Genomic DNA, 12,652 nt, shown 5'->3' with positions numbered 1-12,652 from the left:
AGATATGAGTATTTACGCCTGGTATGTGGTAGGCAGCCAACAACAAGAACTATATTATTAAACAACAGGGAAAGTGGCTATAGGAGAACAAGAAAAGTAAGGAATAAAAGGGTATGGAAATACAAGAGTACATAGTAAGAGAGACTATTTCTCATTTCAAATGGCTCCAAAAAAAAAAAAAAATAGTAAAACACTTTAGCATATTAGCATATTGCCTTTTTGAAGTATAGTGTTTAATTTGGATGCATACATTCTGGCATGTTTGCAAAACATTCTGGGTGGCTGTTTTGTATCCATACCACAAATGTGAACTGATACAATGGCACAGAAAAGTAAATTGTAACATGGTAGGGCTGGTTGGAGCCACTGTGAGGAGGCAGGTGTCAGGAAGTGGCTTCGAGGGACAAGCCTTTGATTTCATGCCTTCGAGATCAAAAGCAGGGCTCATCTAAGTCAATAGCCTTTTGAAGTGAAGCAACAATATGGTGAGGAGTTCTGGAATGAAAACTTCAGTGCAAACAAGAAGATGTGTGGTTTTGAAAAGCAAACAGCTGTAACCAAACCACCGTGAGCTCGCTCCTTGGCGACTCCCAGGTTGAAGCTAAACCAGGTGAGTTGTTACACAAAGGAAACTATTTGCAGCAAATGAGGAGATTGTGGGGAATAACTTCCAAATCTATGGCTCCCCGAGCAAGGGTGACTGGGTTCCTTTTGTCTAGGGTTAGGGTGAATATTCAGGGAGGGCAGTCTTGTCATCATATGTGTCAAGGTTGGCATCAGGTCGCACGTGCACCCTAAGGAGAGGTGCACTGTATCGTATGTTATGTACATGAGGCTTGTGCTTCTCCTTCCGTGGAGGTTTTATTGCTAGAAGGAGGTTAAAGGTAATTGTTGGTCATCCCAGAGGTCCCTTGTGGTCCACCTGCACAGGTGCAAGGTGGGGGTTTTGCTCTACCTGGTCTGCGTGGTGTCCACCGCCTGTTGTTTCCTCCATTGCTTGAGGGCTCGGTTCGGTTTGCATCACGTGTTGTTATGCCCAAGGGGTCCTTTGCCTGAGTTAAGCTGGAAAGAAGAACTCAAGGAAAAACATGGGGCAGATGTGTGTTTGTACAAGCAGATAAGTAATAAAGGCCAGGTCTTGGGATCTAGCTGGTGACATATCTTGTGTAACGTAAGAGTTTTCAGGAGATGTCAAGTAAAAGAGCCTAAAGACTTTTATTCCCAAATACAGTTGGGCAACTTGATCTCTAATACTTAGATTTCTTAAGGCGAAATTTACCAGGTGAATAGGAGAGCAGCAAATAGATCATTGTATCAGAAATCCCCAAATCTGTCTGTGAAATCCTCTTAAGCATACATGCCAAAATCTATCTAGAGACCTTGTTCTGAATTCCTGGATCCCAGTGAAGGTGCTCTTCAACCATGAGATTATTAGGCTAGAACAGAATTTTAGACCTAAAGTGTCGTTTTAAATCATCCTGTTCAGCCCTTTTCAGTTTCACCCATTTGCCTACCATCTTTACAATTTTTGCTGCATCTGCATGCCACTTGTCCTTTTTTTTATTTTTCCCTAAAAATTTACTCACTTTTTTTACTTAAATAAAGTGAACCTTATAGTAATAAAATCCCAGGTTTCCTGTGCTAGTTTTTCACATACGTGTTAAAATAAACACAAAACTAGTCCAAAAATTTCATATAGTCTCTTATGCTTTGGAAACACTGGTATAGTGTAAGTCCTTTATTTTTCAAATGAGTTCAGTGAGGCCCAAAATGTTTAACCTATTCAGGTAGGAACTCTCACAGCTTCTGCCAGCAACCTGGGAGAGATCCGGGACCAGCCTGGGCCTGTTTGTAGACCAGTCTTTGCATAAAACAAGAATGATGACCTTTGGGACTTTGAAGAATGCTCTCACTTCCATAATAGCACACTGTTGGGTACCTTGTTGAAAACCTAGAACTATAGAAGGCACAAATGTATTTAGGAAGGAGCAGTGGCATTAGAGTACCTCCTGAACTTGCGGGTTCTCTGTAAGAAAAACAATTTGCAAGAGCCTCTGTGTTCATTTGTATTATCCTAGCACAGTGTTACTTAATCTGTACGGTCTTGGGTCTGGGTATGAATTCCATATATACAGCTAATAAACAACTTTAAAACTGAAGCAGATTCACAGATGAGAGTCCCAATTACAAACTCGGTAATTCTAATTGGCAACATTCATGACCTGACAAAGGATCTTGTTTTGCTAATCTGAATCACAACTTGAAATGTAAAATGGAACTCATTTCTCTGGTTAGGATTTAAAAAAAAAATTTTTTTTTTTTTTTTTTTTAAGCATGGTTTGCCTTTACTTTCATGTGTGGGCTTATGACCTGGTTCATCTCACTGCGTTTCTCTCTTCAGACTACCATAGAACCTTCGCTGGGATCATGTGTTGGGATAGTTGGCCTTCACTTGGCTCAAACTTACCATTTAATCAGATGCTGGCTCTGAGATTATGAGACAGTGCTATGGTTATAAGATGGGCATCTTAGATGATTATCATTGAAAATATACCAAAGAGACTTAAAATTTCTCACAGAAATGTCTAAATCCTGCAGAATATGTCTTAAGAACCCTAGGGGTCCGTGGACGAGTTTTAGAAACACTGATAGAGTTTGTGGTCCTGCTCTGCCCTCTGCTGGCTATGTGGCTTGGGCAAACCCTTGTGTCCATATCTATAAAATGAAGGTGTTCATTTCAAACAATGATCCCTTCCAACTCTGAAGCTCTAAGATTCTACAACTACATAGGATTTATGGAAAAGGATGTTACTTGTATAAATAATTGGATTTAAGATGAAAGGAATGCTCAAGAGTTTTAAAACATTTATTTTTGTATTAAGTTCACATTATATTTTTATTAAGGTCTATCATTTAGACTTGGGGCATTTTCCAAAAACTGAACCAGGGTAAGAATTGCCTATACTTTCTTAGCACCGGCAGAGTGAGGGTGTTTTTATTTTTAGACTTGCTCTGTATCCAGTTAAAAATTTTTTTATCAAATATATAAATTCCGAACACCAGTCAAAAGAATAAACTGATTTGAGCTTTTGAAAACTTCCTCATATATAAAACAAGAAGATTTGCGTAAAGAAATAATACAGGAAGGAAAACACGAATGATTATGAGACAAACATGCTTCAAAATATTGAGGCCAGTATTTATTTAGAAAGAGTAAATTCTAGGATCTAAACCCCCAACTACCATCAAAATAAGCTTGGTTAAAGTTCTGTGAGGTCTGATCAACATCGAGAGTAACCATCTACCTTTCAATTTCTGTTTCTTGCTCTTAGGCCTTCTGGCAATTTCTTTGTTTCTTTTGAAAAAGAGAGAGAGTGTACAAATTCCTGTTGGAATCATCATAATATCTGGCTGGGGGTAAGTGGATAGTTTTCTGTTTGCCTATATGTTTCCATGCACACAGTTATTATTCATTGTCTCATTCTCTTTCTAAACCTTATGCCAGAATTCCTGCTCTCCTTGTCGGTGTTCTTCTGATAACTGGAAAACATAATGGAGATAGCATTGACTCAGCCTTCTTCTATGGAAAGGAGCAGGTAAGAAGAGGTTTTTGACAGTTTTTTTTCTTGTGAACATCTCTTTTTCCTTTGTTCCTGTGTTTTGCTATTCTTATATTAAAGTTATTTTGAAAATCTATTCCAATTTATTGTATAGCCCACTAGTGATCCTATATCACTTTGTTAAGTCACACTTTGAACTGTGGTGAAGATTTTATAGGTCTTCATCCATTTTAAGCTGAGGATTTCCAAATGCTTGAAACTTATTGGGTCGTCTTAAACCCACTTATGAATTCTGTTTTCTCTACTGGAGGAAAGAGTGATTAATTTAAAGCTATTTAGTAAGTCAGCAGTAGTAATAAAAACCATGTTCTTGACTTTCAATCCTATTATAAGTATAAATTTTAGAACAATAAGTACCTGGGGAAAAATGTTTTTGAGAAGCCATAGTGTATCTGCTGATCAAAAGTCTCTAGGGCTAGCCTCAAGGATGTGTGTTTTTGTTCTTAAAAAAAACCTTCAAGAGATTTTGATTTCTTATCCTCTTTTTTGTTTCATAATTTTAAATTTTATTGGGTTGCTGTGGGAATAAACAAGATTACATGTATAAAAGACTTTGACCAGTGCTGGCATATGTTAGTATGCAATTAGTATTAGTCAGAATTATTTATGTTTAGTATTATTACCATAACAGTGTCTCCCGTTGAAGTATGCTTGAATGCCCTATTAAAGCAAGCAAAAACTGAAATAAAAAAGGTCTGTAAGCAGTCACTTAGCTTGCTTACAGAGGAAACCAATGATATTGATGGAGAGTGAAAGAAGCCACTACAGATCTTATTTTCTCTTCAAGTTAATCCTAATTTCTCTTCAAATAACTTGCTCCCTTTCATATTCTTACTCCTTTTTGAGAACCACTGTTCCAGAGCATTTATAGCTGTGGAGAGATTGCCTTTCCCACCAAACAAAAATTCTCTTAAGTTGTGCTACTAAGGTGATCAAGCTGGGATTGTGCAAAGTGGCCTAATGTCTCTTTGCAATACTGGCAGATGGTCATCACAGCAGTCACCCTGTTCTGCAGCATCGTGATAGCTGGCATATCACTCATGTGCATGAACCGCACCACCCAAGCAGGACGCTATGAAGGGTTCGACCAGTCTCAGAACCACAAAGCAGCAGAGCCTGGGAACTCTGCCTTTGAGGAGAGTCCAGGGCCAGCAAACGAACCAGAACCTTTTACAAGTTCTATCCCAGAAACAGGTATGATACCGACATAAAAAGACACTCTTACGTGCCTATATAGCCTGTATCCTAAGTGTTTTGCTTCAGGGAACTTTCTTGATCTCGGGGTCATGAGATCAAGTCCCATGTCAGGCTCTGTGCATGCCCTGTATGTATGTCATTGAACTGGGCTGGCTTTATGTCTGTTTTCTGAACAATTTCATCTTAGCTGCCTTAAGCCTTCAAACTTCTGAAGATAGGAGGGCTGGGCCAGATGATCTCTGTATTTTCTTTTCTATTATTCTGTGGTTCTATTTTAACCTTGAGATGGCATCATTATCTTAAATATAGAAAGATACTTCTAATAGCTTATTATAGATGGTGGTTTTTATACTTTGAAATCTTTTCTGTTAAGAACACTGCTGAAGAATTAAATCATGTTATCAATGAAAATTTCAGCCTAGGCATTATTCCTTTTTCTAGTGTATTAAATTTTAATACACTTTGTCACTGAAGTTGTTATTCTATTAGAATCCACATTAGAAAAAAAAAAAAAAAAAGAATCCATGTCAAGGAGCACCATGTCTTATATCTGTGTTTAAAGGACACTGCATGAGGTGCCTGGGTGGCTCAGTCGGTTAAGCATCTGTCTTCCACTCTGGTCATGATCCCAGAGTCCTAAGGTCAGGTCCCCTGCTCAGCGGGACATCTGCTTCTCCCTCTCCTGCTCCCCCTGCTCGTAAATAAATAAAATTTTCAATAACTAAAGGCTACTGCATGCGCCCTCTGACTATGTGGAGGAGAAGCTATAGCTCTATAAAGCAGATGTCTCAAGGCATCTTCCATAAACCAATCAGCCTGTAAAGCAGCAAGGGATTTTCAGCAGTGTATGTCTGAGAAGACAAAAGAATAAGATTGTTTTGACTGCATTTTCTAGACTGGTAGGAAACACGTTCTTGAAAGAAGCAAGTCTTGAGCTGAACATAAAGGAGGAGAAGATTTCAAAGAATTAGCGAGAGTGGGAATTGTGGGCGTGCCTAACTAGTCTGCAGACCTGAACAGCCATGGGGTTCATGGAGGACACTAAAGAATTGTCCAGGAATTGGAGCACCTGGGTGACTCAGTGGGCTAAAGCCTCTGCCTTCAGCTCAGGTCATGTTCCCAGGGTCCTGGGATCAAGCTCCACATGAGGCTCTCTGTTCAACAGGGAGCCTGCTTCCCTTCCTCTCTCTGCCTGCCTCTCTGCCTACTTGTGATCTCTGTCTGTCAAATAGATAAATAAAATCTTAAAAAAAAAAAAAAAAAAAGAATTGTCCGGGAAGAAGGGAAAGGCCTTGTTAGATAGTGGGGGTGGTTGGATGGAGAAAGAGGGGCCAAGTCCTCAGGAGCTTTCAAATTCAGGCCAAGGAGTTTCAATTAACTACAATAAACAATAGAGCGCTAGGGCATGTTTTTAAGGAGTGATGAAGTAAAAGCTGTAGTTGAACAAAGTGTTCAAATTCTTAGTTGTCAAAGCACAGTGGTAACTAATAAAAACAGCTAGATAGAAACACTCTTCCTTGTCATGCAATGAGGAGACAATATGTAAAAGAGCCAGTCCTTTGCCTGCCGTTCTTTAAATGTTAACCTCCAAATAAGCACATGTAAATTCTTCTTGATAGACACCATGTGAACACGTTTCCATTGTGGCTGCATGGGAAGTGTGTGTGTGTGTGTGTGTGTGTATGAGTGGGTGGGTTGTCTGGTTTGGTTTGGTTTGGCATCTCTGGAAGTTATCCATTTCTCTTGTGGTTGGGCCTTATTCTCCTGTGCTATTTTATCTACCTAGGTTGCTGCTCCTGCTCCATGGGAAATGGTGGATCACACTGCCCGTCCGTTGAGCCGGTAGCAAACACAAGCACCAGTGGGCTTGTGACTCCTTCATTTGAGAAAAGTAAGTGCCTCCAGCTATGAGCATGGGCCTAAGGAACAGAAGAGTCCTCTCCTTATACCTTAAAGGATTTCAGCTTAGGATTTCATAGACGCTACACTGCTTATGTAATCTCAAATAAGATGGGGAGAAGTGCTGATAGGGTAATAATTGTGCATGGACAGAGTACTCATTTAAAAAAATAAAGTTCGGGGAACCTGGGTGACCCAGTTGGTTGAGTATCCAACTCTTGATCTCAGCTGGGTCTTGGTCTCAGGGTTGTGAGTTCAGACCCCACATTGGACTCCACAATAGGTATGGAGCCTACTTAAACAAATAATAAAAAAAAATAATAAAGTTCTTATAATATAGTAATTGGTGGTATTATATACACATTTTTCCAATAAATTTAACTCGTGTAATGATTCCAAGAAGTTTGCCACATGCACCATTTCCTTTTTTTTTTTGGACTTTTTTCTTATTTTAGCAGCTGAGACTTTTCGCCCACTCATTTCCTTTGGGGCCAAGACCAATTAGTGTTTAATTATCTTTTGAATCTATATACTTTCAATATACCCTTTCTTATAAAATAAGAAAAATTTTTGAAACTAATAACCTTTGACATACAAAGTAAAAGACTGAATTACATTTGTGGTCTGAATTTCAAGTTATTTGTTTACTTGAGCTAAAGTTGGTATGTAACATTATATTAATATAAGGTGTACAACACAGTAGTTCAAAATTTGTATACATTACACAGCGATCACCACAATAAGTCTTATTACCACCCCTTCACTCTTTTCACCCTGCCCTAAACCCCTTCCCCTCTGATAATCAGCAGTCTGTTTCAACCTTGCCTTAGCTCTTGGTTGTCGCTAGACCCTTTGCGATTATCAGCCTGATTTATTCTTGATAGTTGTAGTTGGTGAGGGTCTGCTTTGGACCCGTGCAAAGGGAGGGACCTAGATCCAGGCAGATTGGAAGCCAGGTCCTCAGGCAGCAGCTGTTAAAGTATGCAAATATATACAATCCCGTGGGACCACAATCCTAGACACTGATGACCTCTAGACCAGGAGATCTGCAGGTATCCCCTGGGTGATAGTTGCCAAAAATCAGGGCTTCAGTCAAGTATAAAAGATCCTTTCTGGGAGATACCAGTGAGCTGTGGCAAGGCCAAGTTCAGGGGAGAGGTGTGCACAGGTGGTGTGTCCCTGCTTATGTCCTCTGAGAGTGCTTCTGCAGCCTTTAGTTGTATGGCTTTAACCTGAAGTTTGTCCCTCAGGTGAAAGCTTCTGGACAATCAAATGGGTCTTTTCCATGTGCAGTCTGGGGCTGTATTTCAGTTTGCTGTCTGTATATTGCCCAGGATACAGTATCCTGTTCAGCACAATCTTTTCAGTTGTTACCCATGAACCCCGGATGCACAGGCCTCTCCAGCCACCAGAACCAGGCAGTTGAGTGGCCTCTGTGTGGACTGAGTTTGCCCGCCAGTTTTAGCAAGGCCATGGGAGAGTGTTGGGTGTGGGACATGTCTTAAGACATGTCCAGGAAAGAGCATCCGGGGTGGGGCACATCTGCAATTTTAGCAGAGCTGGAGAAGAGCGTTCTGGGAGGGACATGCCTTGGTTTTAGCCATGTTATGTATGCCCGCACCTGCCTCCCTAGCAAGGTAGAGGAAGAGTGCAAAAATTGGCACTCTCCAGCAGTTCCATCCACAAGGAAAATTCCCATGAATCTTTAAGATTAGCAGTTGAATCTCCTTCACATATAATCCAGTCACCTCTCAAACTGCTGCCTTTGTGCTGCTTGCCCAGATGGGTGAGTCCATGCATGAGCCCCTCAAAAGGAGTATTTCAGATCTTCACAGCCCTTGGGCCCCCTGGACATAAGCCCCATGTTTGGGGCCTCATCTGTCTAGTGCAGGTCCCAAGAGTTGTGGTGCCCAAGCTGGAGAGTTCTAAACCTGTGAATCCTTCCCTTTTGTGAGTTGCTGCACCCCTGGTGAGCTTTTTGTAAGACTGCATTTCTGCCTTTCCTGCCTGGCTCAATGTGGCCATTTTCCCCTTGTTGTGGAAGAAGCAGTTCAGCTAGTCTTCAGTTCTTTTTAGGTGGGAGTTATTCCATAGAGAGTGGTAGATCTGGTGTGTCTGTGGGAGATGAGCTCAGGGTCTTCCTCTGCCACCATCTTGGACCATCCCCATGCGTGCACAATGGAATTCAAATTATTGAAAACAACTGAACACACTTAGGTGAAATTGCAGTGCACTTTCATTGATTATGCTTATTTATAATTAAGTTAGAAAGGAAAACGCCCCAAAGCCATCTTCATGACAAAACATATGTCAACTGTATTGTTGCCAAGCCATTTCACTTTTATATAAGAATTGTGAGGATTATAAATAACGATGTACGCAAATCACTTAGCAGAGTGTTTGGAATACATAGTAAATGCTCATTAAACAGAGTTGCATTATAGTGGTTGTTATGAGCCAAGCAGGGTTTATATTTGGCTGCTCTCTGCTGGCTAGCAATGAATCTTTTTTTTTTTTTTAAGATTTTATTTATTTATTTGACACAGAGAGAGAGAGAGATCACAAGTAGGCAGAGAAGCAGCAGAGAGAGAGGGGGAAGCAGGCTCCCTGCTGAGCAGAGAGCCTGATGCGGGGCTCAATCCCAGGACCCTGGGATCATGACCTGAGCCAAAGGCAGAGGCTTAACCCACTGAGCCACCGAGGCAGCCCGCTAGCAATGAATCTTAATAGTGGAACTCACACTTCTATAGAAGGAAGTGAAAATGTATCAGATGTTGAGCCTTCACTGACTTTCTGCTAGGAAACCCCATTTGGCATTCAGTTCAACTGTCTTTCAGTTTTTTTTATGCCACTCGCTTAAACTAATGTTTCTTTACTTTACATCATAATTCCCAAGGCTCTCCTCATGTTTTCTCCCTACGCAATACACCTAATAATAAAGTCTGTCAACGACTTCAATGTGTAATTTAACATTTTTTGTCTCTGAAAATTACGTTATGTTCCCCTTATCTGTCATTTTCTTCATGAATAATGCTGATTCCTGAGAACTCTTTTATGTAGGAGCGTCTTAACATTTTCTGATCCTATTTGCAAAAGTTATACAGAAAGAAAGCCATCATATATGGACTTCATCTACTCATATAATTTAGTATCATTCCTTAAGCCTGAAATAGAGAAAGGTTGAAGGAAATCAAACTATGAACAAGTGAGAATTTTTAGAGTTTAGCAGTATAATTAATTCCTCATCCCCAAAACACTGGCACAGCACAAAGGCAAAATCAATGTTGCAATGTGTAAGAAAGGTAAATGAAAGATAATAAAATTTATTTTTATCCATTTTTATAGTATCTGTACTCAGTATTTTAAGACCAGGCTTATTATATATACTGAGATAGAATTTTTCTACATCAAGATATACACAAATAATTATTATTAAAGTAGGCTCATACTAGAGAGACAGTTTGGCAGACTGCTTTCTTTTCACATAGCAACACTGTGCACTTCCCTGTGCTGTTAGCCAAAATGTTGGGCCATATTTAATGACTGTGTATGTCCTTTTCTGGAAACAGGCTCTAGGAAATACAAATTTTTATGATTGCCTTGAGAGTTAAGAGCTGTAAAATTGTGGTTTCATCTTTGACTTTTAAAAATCAGACTGTATGTTCAATTAGACATCCGTTTTGTATAACATATTTTCCCCTGCTTTTGAGGCATGGCCATATTGGAGCTGAGGCAGGAGAGCACAGGTTTCTTGGGAAAAGCCCCTCCCCTTTAGGCCAGAGAAGGGTCATACCTATAATTTGGACTTGCTTCTGCATGTCAGCAGAACGGTGTTTAACAGTTCTGATTTCTTAAAGGTCTTTTCTAAGGCAGGTTTTAAACTCTTTAATGAAAAGCAAGGGAGAATAGTACATTTGTGTTACGTTTAGCGAAACTAGGATATCCATGACCAATATGTAAGTTTGTTACCGATGAATCATGAGCTATTAATTTAGCTTTAAAAAAAGAAATCAAGGTATAGATATAGATAGATTTATAATATATAGCTAATGGCTATAATAACAGCTGATGGCATGAGGGAAGCATCCAGTATTGCTAAGCTAAAAAAAAAAAAAAAAAGCAAGCAGGCTGCCAAACTGTGCCTTTGTTTGATCCTACTTTAATAAAAAGTACTTGTGTGTTCTTGGTGTAGAAAAATTCTGTAAGTCAAGGGAACCCCTGGGTGGCTCAGTCAGTTGAGCATCTGCCTTCAGCTCAGGTCATGATCCCAGGAGCCTGGGATCGAGTCCCACATCAGGCTCACTGCTCAGGGAGAGGGAGAGTCTGCTTCTCCCTCTCTCTCTGTTGCTGCTGCTCTCTCTATCAGATAAATAAATAAAATCTTTAAGAAAAAAGAAAAGAAAAATTCTCTAAGTAGATACAGTAAACCTGGTCTTAAAATATATATACGTTACACTGTTGACTAGTGTAGAAGGGAACTGTGGCATCCTCCTTGTATTTTTCCAGATGCAAACACTTGACAAGTAGAACTCTCCTGAGACCACATGAAAGAGCCTCCCTCAGATTCCTTCTAAAATAATATACTGATTCTGAGCTGAATGTGCATATGTGCTGGTTTGCTTCTAAAGTCATTATGAATTTAAAATGCATTCAAATAAAAAGCTCTGATTACAAATTGTTGTACTTACTGTCTTATAGATGATCATTGTGTGAGTCGCTGTAACTCCCAGAGCTGCATGTTAGTCCAGGAAGAAGAGCAGTATCTACAGAGTGGAGATCAGCAACTGACTCGACACGTGTTGCTGTGTTTACTTCTCATTATTGGCCTGTTTGCTGTAAATGTTTCTTCTGATTTTTGTTTGGGGGCCATTTCTTTAAATGTTTGGCAAAGATTTTATTCAGGCATCTGGGGGAAACTTAGTTGCTGCTTCTGGGCAACCAGGCCAGTCTGAATCCCGACCTTGAGCTGTTTTGGGGAGCAAGGGAGGTGAAGAATTCACAGCACTCTGTAGCCTAAATGCCCAAATAGCCTATTTGGTTTAGTCTCTGAACCTGTAATTTGGTAAGACCAGGTATCTCCATGCTGTGTATAGGGCTGCTTATTCTAACACATTCCTTGCAAGACCGACCTCAGTGGATAAATGCCGACATGGTTTCGCAGGAGACACTCGTCAGATAAATAAGCTTTTAAACAGAATTTTTCATTATGAAAATAACACAACCACCTCATACCATGGATAGTTATAAGATTACTGCCTTCTATTTTTAATACACTTTTCCTGGTTCTAATTGTCATACAGATTTATACCCTGTTTTGTCACCTGTGTCAACCATTTTCATGTTGCTACATAGTTGTTCCTGTTACTGGAAATGGCTCCTCAATAAACCATAGAGGAGATACGTTATAATTTACTCAACCACTTTCTTAGGGATGGTTATTCCTAGTTCTTCAAAATGCTTAAATAGACATCTCCATGTAATATTTCTGTGTGATAGACTCTCAAAGTTGGGAAATCTAGACCAAAGAGTACAAATATTTGGATGCATTCTCTCAAATTGTTTTCTGAAGTAGTATAGATTTGTCAGAGTACTCTCACCAGCACTGAATGTTAAAAATTTTTAAATTTTATCATTTTGTCAGTGAAATGCAGCATTTTTTCAATGCATTTCTCTGATTCCTAGGGGTTTTTAGAATGTTTTATGTCCTCTTTTGTGCATTATCAGTTATTATTATAGAATTCTTTGAGATGGTTCAAGTGTAACTTGCCTAGAGATGGGAGGTGGACCGTATAACGTATGAAGAAACCTTTTTACATGGGGACGCTGGTTGCATAGAAAGCGATCAGCCAGCACCATTTTAACTGCTATTTAAGAAAAAAAATCAAAAAGTAAGAAATGCTGCCAAGAACTGCTGCTTAGCGATGTGATTGTTTTCA

The 12,652-nt window shown here is 39.7% G+C and overlaps 1 protein-coding gene across 2 annotated transcripts in view; it reads left to right on the top strand.

Annotated features, from left to right (window-relative positions):
* Positions 1-12,652, top strand: part of GPR155 (G protein-coupled receptor 155) — a 42,261-nt gene that overhangs the window by 20,672 nt on the left and 8,937 nt on the right. For both annotated transcript variants that reach the window (XM_047722206.1, XM_047722207.1), the window contains exons 8-12: positions 3,333-3,417; positions 3,506-3,596; positions 4,604-4,814; positions 6,604-6,708; positions 11,415-11,551. In XM_047722206.1, coding sequence (XP_047578162.1) covers positions 3,333-3,417; positions 3,506-3,596; positions 4,604-4,814; positions 6,604-6,708; positions 11,415-11,551 — 629 coding nt within the window. The remainder of the gene's footprint in view (positions 1-3,332; positions 3,418-3,505; positions 3,597-4,603; positions 4,815-6,603; positions 6,709-11,414; positions 11,552-12,652) is intronic.

Source organism: Lutra lutra, chromosome 3 (genome assembly GCF_902655055.1).
Source record: "Lutra lutra chromosome 3, mLutLut1.2, whole genome shotgun sequence".
Classification (NCBI taxonomy): domain Eukaryota; kingdom Metazoa; phylum Chordata; class Mammalia; order Carnivora; family Mustelidae; genus Lutra; species Lutra lutra.
Note: the sequence above shows the minus strand (reverse complement) of the source record. Positions and strands in the feature narration are given on the sequence as shown.